This window comes from Homalodisca vitripennis, chromosome 1 (assembly GCF_021130785.1).
Source record: "Homalodisca vitripennis isolate AUS2020 chromosome 1, UT_GWSS_2.1, whole genome shotgun sequence".
In the NCBI taxonomy this organism is placed as follows: domain Eukaryota; kingdom Metazoa; phylum Arthropoda; class Insecta; order Hemiptera; family Cicadellidae; genus Homalodisca; species Homalodisca vitripennis.
In genome coordinates this window covers 112221263-112235130 of record NC_060207.1, presented here as the reverse complement: position 1 = coordinate 112235130, position 13868 = coordinate 112221263, and the positions used below count along the sequence as shown (strand labels likewise).

General features: G+C 33.4%; 1 protein-coding gene across 1 annotated transcript in view; it reads left to right on the top strand.

The window, feature by feature from the left end:
• The first annotated feature begins 3431 nt into the window (after positions 1 to 3431).
• Positions 3432 to 13868, top strand: part of LOC124369364 — a 41861-nt gene continuing 31424 nt past the window's right edge. Inside the window, exons 1-2 of the mRNA XM_046827356.1 lie at positions 3432 to 3930; positions 13250 to 13411. Of these exons, the coding sequence (XP_046683312.1) occupies positions 3742 to 3930; positions 13250 to 13411 (351 nt within the window). The 5' untranslated portion in view covers positions 3432 to 3741. The remainder of the gene's footprint in view (positions 3931 to 13249; positions 13412 to 13868) is intronic.

Here is a 13868-nt window from a genome sequence, read left to right as displayed (position 1 = left end):
ACAGCCAGACATGGAATTGTAATTATGAAGGACATGTTATTTATAGCAAATGCATTAGATATACTTTTTGAAGCCAATATGTAACTAAAAAATGTTTAATATATGTGTAAGATATGCGGGTCGTCACTGTACACTATATGGGTCGGGATAAATAATAAGACGTTACATTTTAGAGTATCATTGCTATAAGACCGCTCATAAAGGAACGGACGGGACACGGAGGTTTACATGACGGTGTCTGGTGGTGGACTCCTGGCTAGCTAGCTTGGACAGTTGGTTGTAGGGTAGTGGCGTGATTTGACGTCACAGGAGAGCAGCCTATGAGCATCCTTTATTCGTATGGATTAAACCAGACTACATCTTATGACACATCGCCTGACAATACATACTGTCAACATAACTGGTGCAGTCATTAAATATTGCTATTGGTACATTACCAGCTTAGTATTTATCACACTAAATACACTACAATCCTCCCCCTTAAAGAAATAAGTCCCCTACAATTTTAGAAATTTAGTAATTACAATTTTTTTTAATTCTCCAATTTTAAATCAATTACAATGAATAAGAAAATGTACATTATACTCTTTTATATTTTTTAGTATAGATTATAGAGAACAAAATACAAACTCAATATAATCATTTAACACAAATCAAAACACTAATCAAAACCAATAAATCAGAATATAGCAATTAATAACACATTGAATGAACACAATTAACAACTCGATAATAATAATACCTAAACAATATTAATTATATACAAGTCACAATCGGGTTGTATTTATAAGTTCATTTTGACTACAGGCTTACGATCCCTTAGTGGGTATCGTCTAACAAGTGTCATTTGTTTGGGTGAAACGCTGGAACTGTTATTGTTTACATTTGTACGTGGGCTGGGGCTTTGCCCCTGAGCGTTTCTGTTATTGTTATGGTTTTGCGGAGAGGGGGGCAAGGTCGTTGCTAAAACTACTGGCGACCTTGCACTCGCTCTGTCCCGCGACTGTATATCGACCGTTTCCTGCGTGTGCTCTGTTGCCACGCTTGCGTCTGGGGCTGGCTCTAGGCATTGTTGTCGAATCAGACATTTCCGGACTACACTGTAACCCTATCAACTGGTCGATATGTCGTTTCCACCTCATGCCCGTATTTAGTTCAACTAAATACGTGACTGGTACTAATCGTGAAACTACCACACCTGGTATCCCCTTATTTCTACCTCTGTAATCTCTGGCTATGATTGGTTGTCCCATAGCTAATTGTCTAGTTTTACTATCCCTATAATACAATTGTTGTTTTTCTTGATTATCTGACATTATTGATTTAACATATGGGCGACTTAAATATAACCTAGATTTTAGCGATTTGCCCAACATTAATTGAGCTGGCGATAGATTGGTAGTAGAATGCACTGTATTTCTATAAGTGAACAGAAAATTACTCAAAGCTAATTCTAAATCCTTGGAATTATGAAGAGATGTTTTCAGTTTATTTTTAATAGTTCTGACTGACCGTTCTGCCAAACCATTGGTTTCTGGGTGGTATGGTGGTGAAAATGTGTGTTTGATACCATTTGACATCACAAATTCTTTAAACTCCTGACTAGTAAAAGGTGATCCGTTGTCGGACACTAACTTATGTGGTCTACAATACCATACCTACTAAATAATTCCCTTAATTTCACAATCGTGTGAACAGCTGCCGTTGAAGCAACGGGCAACACCTCTGGCCACTTAGACTTTAGAGTAAGCATCTTTGACCACTAAAAATAGCTTGGACTGAAAAGGTCCAAAAAATCCATATGAATTCGAAACCAAAAACGTTCCGGAACATTCCAATGATGCAGGAAAGCCTTGGGCGGTTTTGCTCGTTCCTCCAAACAGGCTGCACAGCTGTTAGCTAATTGTTCTATGTCCCGGTCGATATTAGGCCACCATACATATGCACGGGCTAATGCCTTCATGCGAACAATACCTATATGTGAACTATTCAATTCGTTCAGAATGTTTAAGTATTACCACCCTGTAACCCCACATTAGGATTCCTTACTCCAAGGTTAATTCCGACTGTCTAATTTCAAATGGCTTTAGATCTCGTTCAGTTACAAAAGGCCAACGTAATTCTACATAGGATATTACCTTTTAGATTTCACTATCTACCATTGATTCTTTTGTATGTCTACATAGCTTAATGGTATGTCATTTTCAGCTAAACACTGCAAATAGGTACCCATGAAATTAATATTAAGGTCATCATCCGAGATATAATCTTTAACCTCGCTATTTACAGGTAATCAAGATAAACCATCGGCATTGCCATGATTTTGGGACTTAACATACACAATCTCATATTGGAAACCACTTAAAAACAAAGTGTATCGCTGCAACCTACTGGCTGCGAGAGCCGGTAACCCTTTCTTGAGGATTGAGGATAGAAATAGCCATAGAAAAAGAGAGAAGAATAAGAGATTAAAGAAAAATATGGCTCGAAAAGTAAACAAACGAAAAGGGTATGAAACATTCCTTCAGATAGCTCTGACTAGAGTGTCGAAGTTTCCACTGGCGAAAGTTTGTTTTTAGAGCCCTCAGAAGATGAGAACTCTAGCAACCTTATTCATTCGTTGAAGCCCTTGTTAAAACAGATCAATGAATATGTCATTTTCACATACAAAAATAAATAGTATCGTGGCACAATAGTTAAAACCACTAAAGATATTGCATTTCATCATGGTAAAGCGTGGTTGCTTATGGAATTAGTTTGAAAGGCCTGACGTCCTGAAATACCAGAGGAAGAATGTAGAATCCCACATAAATAATCTTAGAAAGACTAGTAAAACTCACAATGTTTACTCTGTTCCTGAGTTGGGTTTTCTAAGGAATTAACAAGTTTTTAAAAGATGTGTGTTATGTGTTTTCTAGTTTTAGAGTTTGTTACTGAATATAGAATTTTTTCTTAATACAAATTACACTTTTGACATTTTGAAAGTCAATTATTAATAGACAACATTGTAAAGAATTACAAACTAACTTAAGTTACATATTTCTGATTGTATTTACCTTATTTCTAGCATTCATATGGTCAACTACTGGTGCAAAAACTCAATATTGTTGAAGAATATATAAAGTGTTTATAGTTAATAAGATTAAAATACTTAATAGCAAAACTTAATCTGGAGGTTTTAATGAGTTCCATAAATTACTTACTGATTCTCTAAAATGTATGTGGTTAATAGAAAATTATGAATAGAAGTAATCTTAAGTGGTCAACTACTGGTGTCCTTGCCGTAAATGTTTATTTAAAAGAGTGTCAATCCTCAATTAGTGGTTTCAGGCTTTTTCTTATGTAACTATTGGCATCTTCAGCTGTGCTCACGAAAATGCTGTTCTTTTTCTTTTATTGTGGTATGGCAAGACTGACGTATAACCTGTTTTGTAGTTTGTACTCTCGTGAATTGTGTTTTGTTGTGTCGTCTGCAGTTTGATGATGTTAAGTCTTGAATCTTATTAACGTTTAAACAGTTTAGGCCTACTCTTAATTATGAAATTTGTAAAAGGGAAGGTTACATTCAGATTTTTTGTTAGGCTAGTAAGCATACTTTAGTTTTCAACTCCTAGTGCTGCATACTATGTTTTATCATCTACAGTTCTTTTTATCTTTGGAAATCAACCGTTGAGGTTACTATTTGTGTACCTTTATAAACCACCATATTCATTGTGATCTAGTGTTCGTAACGAAATAAAAATGGTTGTTGAAATCCTTGATCAGTGGCATCTTGGAATAAGTGCAATAGTTATCGTTGCTATGCAGCTTATATTTTTTTCAATAGCAGCATATTTTCAATTTGATAAATTAACAGATTTTGCTGGAGGAACAAATTTTATTGTTGTGGCACTATTAACATTTTTTCTGGGGCAAGCACATTTCAAACCTGTAAGTTGATGCACATACACAATTTATTTATTATATTTAATTCAATTAGCCTTAAGTGTAAACTGCCAATGTTTACATAGTATCCAGAAAATAGCTAAGTTGCGAGTTCATGCACAACTCCTTGATGTAACACAGTGTAAGCCATACATAGTTTTGTGGATCATGGTTGAGGAGACTAATAAGCAGCCTACACTTGTTATTCGGTTGCTTTTATCGATCTTTGATGTGTAAAAGTCTTACACAATAAGAGTTATAATGAGTTACCGTAACAAGAAGAATCTCGTACATTACAATTTTAAAAACATGAATTTAACACTAACATTACAAAACAACAAAACCAACTATGGTCTAGACTTGGATATCAAAGAAACTTTACAATATTTATAACTTGCCCAGGTTTATATCAATGAGTTACCAACCGCTTTTGTGAAATGGAGAAACCAGGAGCCAAACCCACATGTTGAAACCACTTAAACAAATCTCGCCACTTGTGAGAAATATCTCACATATTTTTGTCATATTCATCACCATTTTCAGAGTTTCAAAATATTAGTTACTTCTTGCAATTTATTGTTTACATTAAAGGGTTTAAAGGGTAGGGTACGATAAGCGGACCCAGTTTTTTATATCGAAATTGGCAAACGATATTACTTAATCATAACCATCGATATAATCAATCAATGCTCATTAATTATTTTGAACAATTAAATTAAATAATCTATATCAACAGCTGTAAACACTTTCAAATAATACATGTAAGGTAATATTTCAATTTCACATAAGTAGCATTTGATTATTAAAAATGGCGGTCAATTTTAGAAAACTACACAACATTGCTTTGAAAGATGATGACATGTTTTACTTGTCTTCAACATGTTGGACTCGTACCGAAAAACCCATTATGTGAAATTTGTGGGAAAGAAACTAGTAACTGTAAGAGGAGCAACTATGGTCGTCTGCAGTTTTCTTTAATTTGTTTATAATTTGTTTCATCACTGTAAATATTAAATTCAAATTTTAATTTAAAACATATGATTTTTATTGAGGACTATAGATACTTTTATATATCGATTGATAGCCTAGGATTTGAGATGCAAATACTAGGTATCGATGATTACATTCTTCGATATAAAAAACTGGGTCCGCTTATCGTACCCTACTCCATTAAAAATACTATAGGCCTAAGTTGAAATTACATGCTAAGTAAATAAATTGTAATATCAAATTATTCCTTTGTATAAAAACATCGAACCATTCGATAAAAACAACCGAATAACGAGTGTAGGTCGCTTATTATAGTCTATCCTCATGGTTATTTCTGTAGTTGTTTCAATCATAACCAGTGCTCTAACTTTAACATTCATGTTTCCTTTAAGATCCTGTACATAAAAACACAATGTTTTTGAAAGTATTTCAATAACACTTTTGATGCATGTTATAATTGTATGATACTTCAAAAACTATGTTTTAAATTATAATTTTGATCTATTATTGGGCCAACTTTAGTTACTTCCGTATTTTTGTATGACAGGTAGTCCTTAGATAGTAAGAAACATAAAAATTAAGTGTCGGAAACCCATTGTTGATGTTACTGAGTATTAAGATTCATTGTCAACGTTTATGCACCGCTTTGTATCTAATTCAAACTGAAGAGGGTTTGAGACATTCATGTGATTTGAGTTTGATAATTTTTAGATACTTTCTCGAGGGATGTTTTTTTTATGCTAGCAGTACGGGATGTCATCAGTGGGCAATGTGATGAGTACTTTTCCGTGATCAGATTACATCTTGAATCATTATACTCTTTCTAAAAATGTGATACAGTTTTCATTTTCTGGCACATTTCCAATTCTTTTAAATAATTCAAATTTAGGCTATTTTTAATTTGTAAAACCTAAAAAATTCAAACAGCAAGCTATGAATTTCATTACACCTATCAATAACTCTCTTAAAAACTATTTTTAAATTTTAAGTTTGGCTTAATCTTGAATGGTTGAGAAATGGCACCAAAAATAATAATTTTCACAAATTTGTTTCATTTAGTATGCCGTTGTGTTTTCCTTCTAAATCCTTACCTTTGCCTTAGAGTATTCAAAATGACCAGTAATAAATTTGTTTGATAATAAACTAAATAGCAATGTTTTAACCTGTTTTTGATTAATACGCTGATTGTTTGATTGTAAATTGAGTTACTTTCTACCATCATGGAAAAGCTTATCTTCAACAACTACTGAATCTTTTTGAACAAGTTTAGGGGAAATTAAATGAGATCTATGTATTGTTGACTGTCAAATATGCATTCACCAATGAGGAAGCTTTCTCAATGTTGATGGTGTTAGTTGAATGTTTATAGAACTAGTACACAGCTGCTGATACTCTGTACGCTCAACATTACCTGCACAGTGAACATCATTCACAAAGGGAAACAGCTCACCAGGCCTGTAGGCAATGATAAGGCACCAGATATTTTGGCTGTGATTCAGCTCAATCCACGTACTTTTTTATTAATTTATTTACACAGTTGTCACAGATGCCTTACAAGCACAATGCTTTGGCAAAGACTCGTCTATTATTACAAATTATTACTAATCTAAATACCTAATACACCAATAAACTAAAAATTGTACAATTGTCTCCTTCTTTGTTGTAACAAGTCGGATGCCTCAAAGTCCTGACGGAGAAGCCAAGTACTCAGCTACACTGTAAAAATAGTGAGAAAGTAGTCTTTTGAAAGTATTTTAAAAATTTGAAGCGATTCTTCTTTCTTTATTGAAAGTGGCATATGTTTTATATACATGTATAAACTGGGGACCTTTCCAGGAAGCTTGTATAGTGAATAGGATACTGGAGCAATTGATGTTCTTGTGAAATGAGAGTGGTGGTGATTGTTATTCAAAAAATTTTCATGGTTTGCTTTGATGTAAGGACGATTTTGAAGAATGAAAAGCGAAGGTAGAGGAAGTATTTACAAATTTTTAAAGTGCTTCCGGCTCACGAAGAGGAGCAGAATTGATCACCAGAAGATTGTTCCATATGATAGATGAGAATGAGCATAGGCAAAGTAAACCTGTTTGAGAGTGGGCTTGTCAACAACATGTGAAAGAAAACCAACAAGAAGGGCAAAAAATACTTTACTAAGTTTTGTCAGTAACTCATTAATGTGATGGTGCCAAGTTAGACTTGATTCTATTTAGATCCCAAGAAAGTTTATTGGTGGTACCAAGTTCAAATTTGTTGGGAAAAAAGAGGAATCACTATAGGAAGAATTTCAATAGTTGATATGGAAATGGAGAAATTGAGTTTTTTCTGGATTAAATTTTAAACCATTCACTGAAAACCATTCCTTCATTAAATTCAAGTTCTACCAATGTTTCAACTAATTGATCTAGTTTTTATCTGAGACAACTACTGATGTGTCATTAGCATAGAGAACCATTGTCATGTTATTGACATCATCAGGCAGATTATTACAATAGATTAGAAAGAAAAGAGGATCAAGTATCGAGGCTTGGAGCACACCAGCAGTCACTTTCAGGAACCCACTTCTCGTCTCAGAATTCAACACTAGGCACTGCTTGTTATTAAAACGATAGGTTTTAAACCACCTCAAGGCCACTACCACAATGCCATAGCACTTCAGCTTCCCGACCAGAATATTAAGGTTGACACAATCGAATGCCTTAGACAAGTCGCAGAAAACACCAATGGTGTATCGCAACTCGTCCACTGCACCCAACGCTTGCTCCAAAAACTCAAAGATCTTATCACAGGTTCCTTAGCGAAAACCAAACTAACAAAATCTTAAAAAACCATTTTCTACCAAGAAACCATACAGTCTAAAGTACACTGATCTCTCCAATACTTTAGAAAAGGCTGATGAAAGTGAAACTAGTCTAAAGTGATCTAAACTGTTTTTGTTAGGCTTTTTAGGAATAGGTTTCAATAGGGAGCACTTTAATAAGTCTGGAAAAAATTGCTTCTTTTAGGTTTCAATAAAACTTTGACACACTTTTTTTATAAAAAAGGGAGATTTCATCCCAACCAGTTTATTTTGTTGAATTTAGAGAAAATATAATTTTTATAATCTCTTCTTCAGCAACTGGTTGAAAATTAAACATTTTCAGGTGATATTTCTGACTCTCTGGCATATATTTCATTGCTTCAGCATAGTTTGGCATTTGATTAATATTTTTGGCAGTCTTTATAAAATAATCATCGAGTGTGACAGCAATGTATTTTGTGTTTGTAATGACATATTTATCCTTAGCAATCTGTTTTATTTCCGGCTCATCCCTGAGATTCCCAGTCTCTCTTTCAGCCATCTGCCATGTAGATTTAACTTTGTTATTTGATTCCTTAATGTAATTACTATTGTACCTTGACTTCGCTAGTGCTACAGATAAAAAAAAACCTATTTGTATCTACGGACATATGCTTTAAATTCTGGATCTCTAGATGTTTTGCTAAGTTAGTACATAAATCTTTTCCTTTCACTTGAAGTTTTAAGCCTGTTGTCATTCATTTCTTTGAAAATGTATTTCTGTTTGATATTTTTATTACTTTGTGAGGGAATGCTTTACAAAAGGATAGCTTAACATTTTCAAGAAAATTTCTACTACATACTATTAACATTAGTGTTATTTTTACAATTATGGAAGACTTTTGACCAGTATATCTGAAAATACCCTTTTCTGATGTCATCCATCCATTGCAGGTAATTTTGTTGGCTGTAATGAATCTTATAATTTGAGACAAATGGTCTGAGAGGCCTGTTCCAGAAACACTGATATACTCTGGAGAAAAGTTAATGAAAACATTGTCAATATATGATTCCAAACTGCTTGTTATATGGGTTGCTTCATTTACGTTTGATATCAAATCATACAACCTCAGTCTGGTAATAAAATCTAGCTTAATATTATTGCTTTTAAACATATCAATATTAAAGTCACTAGTAATAAGAAATAAAGGATATTTAAACTTTCAGAAAATCCTATGCTGGATACTGTTCAAGTTGTGAAGATAGGTTTCAATATTAACTTTACTATTATTTGGAGGTCGGTAGACATTAACTACAACAATAGGTCAAGCACTCTTAATTAGACTAATGCAGAATTCAAAAACACTCTCCACCAAAAACCCATCAGACTCACTCACCAATACCATATTGAGATAGGATTTAGCAAGTTTGCATACCCCACTCCTAGTTTTGATTTTGTATTTGAAAATAGAAACTGTTGTGATAGCCAGTGCTCAGACAGACATATGATATCCGATTTTAGATTAGATGATTACAGGAATAAATTGAATTGGTCAACATTTAGGATTTTTTATTATGCCTTGAGTATTATAGTGAAATAATACCAAACTGCTTACAGAGACAGACTGAGGTGTGGGGTGTGCATCCCTTACAATCATCTACTCTTATCACTGAGCAGTTTCTCTTCACTTCGAAGAAAGGCAGCACAGTCGATTCTTTCCTTGATTCAGCGTGGCACTTGTAGACCGGTTCTCTTTGGCTCAGAGGTAATGGTGGGAACTCATGCTGTGAGAAATTGAACAACCCACGCTGAAACTGTCTCTGAAGATGATTGATACTTAATAGGCTGAACACATTGAGTTCAAAACAGTCCTACAATCATCATTGTCAGGGAACATGCTCAAGTCAGATAGTGTTGGGTGAGTTTAACTTAGGAGGACATGCGTTTGATGAGACAAGCCATCTACTCACTGACGAGACGCTTACCTGCTTTGTTGAAATGAAGTACATACCTCTTTTAATAACTTCTGTGAAGATTTATCGGTCACTTCATCCTTAGAGATTTCCTAATTTCCTGTGTAGTTTCTAAGCAAGATATTTATTTTATCGTTTAAAAATGTGATGTGTTTGTTGAAAAACTGTTGATTGTACCGTTTAAGAATGTTTATATCCATGATGTTTGCTTCGATGTTGCACGATGTCTGTCATTGCTTGATGGATAGTAAGCTGGTCAGATTCACCACTTTTTATGTCATTTGTGCCTCCTATTATGACAACAAAGTTACTTGAACAGAGATTTTTTTGCAAGAGAATGGCCTTCTCTGATGATATGCTTCAGTTTGGCTCATGGCATTGATAAGACCGGGACATTGAAATCGTACAGGATGACTCCTCCACAAGATGACTCAATTCTTTCCCATGGCTGTCTAAGAGGACTAATAGGTTTCTTTTTAAGTTTTATTTTCTCCTAAAACTGTTTGCTAGAGTCGTTTATGTGATTCCTTCTGTAATTTATTCTCAGTTTCGTGAACTAGAGCTTGCACTGTTATCGTAGTGACGGGTAGACATATTGATTCATCATTTAGTAATGCACAATACCTATTGCTGGTTTCCAGTTTTGATTCAGACTCTAAAAGAACTTTTGTTTTATTGGGACGTTTTTGAAGCTGAAATAGTTCTTGTACTACTAAAATTGTCGAAGAATTTTTTTTAATTTTCTGTCTAATTTTAGAGAAACTTGTCCCTATCTACTGATAAAAGCCTTATTATTTCCTCTCTTTCTTTTCTTTCTTTAGCAACCCCTTGTTCAAGCAATGCTGTAATAGACATCAACTCTTACCCAAGATGAGACTTCTCACGTTCTATGTCTTGTTCGTAGTAAGGAACATGTTCAGAACATCCTGTCTAGATCACTTTTCTTTTTGTAGTGCATTTTTCAACAATGTATTTTCCTCTACTACCTCCTTCAGTTGTTGTGTCATGTCTTCATTCACTTTAAAAAACCGTTGCATTCAATCTGTTTAGCAGCTTTACAATTCCTGGTATTATATCTATAATAGAGTCTGAGGAATATTTATTCTAAATAACGTTTAAACATCTATAGAGAGTTACTGCCAATTCGTACACTTCATTGTGCGTAAAGTCCTCTAATAAAATCTTCATATTCTGCACCGTTTCCTTGAAATTATTGCACGTTTGCCGAGTTATTATATAGTTTTTTATAGTCAGACTTCCGTTCTGTATTAAGCAAGTGTTTGTGGTAATCCTTCGCAATATTAGTGTGTAACTGTAAGCTAGTTGCATACTCAGAATTGAAGGCACCTCTATAGTGTGCCACTTGATATCTGGCACAAGGGATTTTAGTGCGAGAGCTTTACCCGTATACTGCAAACCTGGATAGCCAATGCGCATGCGCGAACTCAAACTTCAGCTGAGTATGGCTCTATACCTGCTGTTATCATGAACCTATTTATAGAAAGGTCAGTCTTTAAAATTTAACTCTTAAAATTCAACTCACTTGCCTGCAGCAGAGGTCCTGTTTTAGGAAAAGCGACGCATGTAATTTTCTGCGGTAGCTTTAAAAGTTGATTACTATAAGGCTTCTTGGTAATTTTAATAATTTAATCGAAGCATGATAATTTTGCTTGCAATCGTATAGTTCAGGCCTACCACAATTGAGTACTCATCTAGAAGAGTGACTACCCATGCAGGAATCAGCCAACTATCAGTACTCAGATTCCTTAAGGACAATAAAATGCATCTATATCAGATTTCACGACACCAAGAACTGCATGGAGATGGCTACCTTCTAAGAATGAACTTTTATTTGTCGGTCCGTGATAAAATGCAAAAGATGAATATTTTTTCACAAAGTTTTATGGTGTGATGAAGCAACATTCCTAAACAATGGAGAAGTAAACTATCACTACATGATATTCTGATAGCTTGTGAGAATCCCCAATGGATGTGAGAGGTAGACAACCAAATGTACACTCAGTACTTGGTGCAGTATTATTGGTACCAAATTTTTTGCCTCCTTGAATGGAAATATATTCTACTTTCTCAATGATTACTTGCTCAATTTATTGTTGAATATTCTTGAACAAACTATCCAAGAAATGTGATTTATGCACAATAGGGCACCAGCCCATTACTCTAAAGCAGTGTGATTAACTCTGGATGAGGAATGTTCACAACAATGGATTGGGAGAGGTGAACCAGTCAACTACCCACCCAGATCCCCATATGTAACGTGCATGGACTACTACTTGTGGGTAAGGTTAAAAGAGGTCTATGCATCAATGCCCATGACTCAAGAGGACATGATGCAATGAATGAGGGCTGATGTTCATTCTATATATAGAGAAGAGGTCTTAAGGGCTGTAGAATACTTCATTTCAAGGGAAGAACTCTGTTTGGACAATAGTGGATTAAAGTTCGAACATCTGTAAATAAGGTTAGTTGAATAACATAATTTTTGAACCGAAATAGTTAAAAGTTGGAGGAATGATAATTAATTAAATTACAGCATCTAACGGAGGAAAAGTAAAAAAAATTAATCCACTAAGAACCTACAGCAAATACAGAAGTTCAAAACGCTCTAATGCAACAAAATGTTATGAAAATTATTATGAAGTGCAATCTCTTAACTATTCAAAATTTAAGTCAAACTTGAGATACAAAAAAATTATAGTTTTTAAGAGAGCTATTAATTTATTAATGAGAGAGGTTGATCTACCTTTATATTATATACATACATATATATATATATATATATATATATATATGTATGTATATATATATATATATATATATATCACAGAGCGCTCACTTTTTCCGATTCAATTATTTTGTATTTGGCCGTATCTGTCACATATGTGTTTAAATAAGCAAACTAACATATGATCGGAAGACCAAATACCTGTCAAACGACTTTTATTTACATTAAATTGTATAAATGGCAATAGCCTTACATTTCAATAAACATTGAATCACAAAAAGTACTTGGATCATATGTTAGTTTGCTTATTATCATATGTGACAGATACGGCCAAATACAAAATAATTGAATCGGAAAAAGTGAGCACTCTGTGGTGTAATGGTAGCACATTCACCCGGCAAGTGAGAGATCCGGGTTCGACTCCCGGCGGAGCAAGTACTTTTTGTGATTCAATGTTTATTGAAATTAAGTAAGGCTATTGCCATTTATACAATTTAATATATATTATATATATATATATATATATATATATATATATATATATATACATATATATATATATACATATATATATATACATATATATATATATATATATATATAATATATATATATATATATATATATATACATATATATATATATATATATATATATATATATATATATATATATAATAAATAATAGTTTTTCAAACATTTGAATGAATGATAATAATTATATCCTTTTCTTTTTTTAACCAATTGAATGTTTATATCTTATTATTTCTATTAGTTGTATAATATTATTCAATATAAATTTTTTATGTTGTAAGTTGAAAGATTGAATCATTCTTTCAGAGCTATGATAGTCGACAACTTATGGTGACTGTATTTGTCTGCCTGTGGGGTGTCAGACTTTCAGGTTATCTACTCTACAGAATATTACAGATTGGAAGGGATGCTCGATTTGATGATAAACGAAGCAATGTCATCCGCTTTGCAGTTTTTTGGACTTTTCAAGTAAGTTACTGGCTTCAAGATCTTTAGGAATTAACAATTCTAGTTGTGTTAACCATAATTTATTTTTTATCTTGCACAGGTAGTTTAGTGCTATATCATTAAAATTTTGATTAATTTATTATACCGCAATAATTATTATATTAATTATTATTGTATTAATTATTGTACATCTGATGGTTAGGTATTGGAAACAATATCTCATCCCAACACAAGAACAAAGTTTTTAAATATGCTTCATTGTGGTCTTCAATCAGGCAAAATGGTAGTAGGAATCTTTGGTTGAATTGTTCTTATTTTAAAGTCTTTTTGAAGATCACAGAATGGTTTTTAACAGGAAAAGAGTTATATCAATTATTTCCTAAGGTGTATAAATAATCTGCTTTGGGCTTTTCTCACAGACTGTGGTTGTCAAGATCAGAAGTTTGATAGGTGAGCATTCAGTCCATAAAAGCGCTTT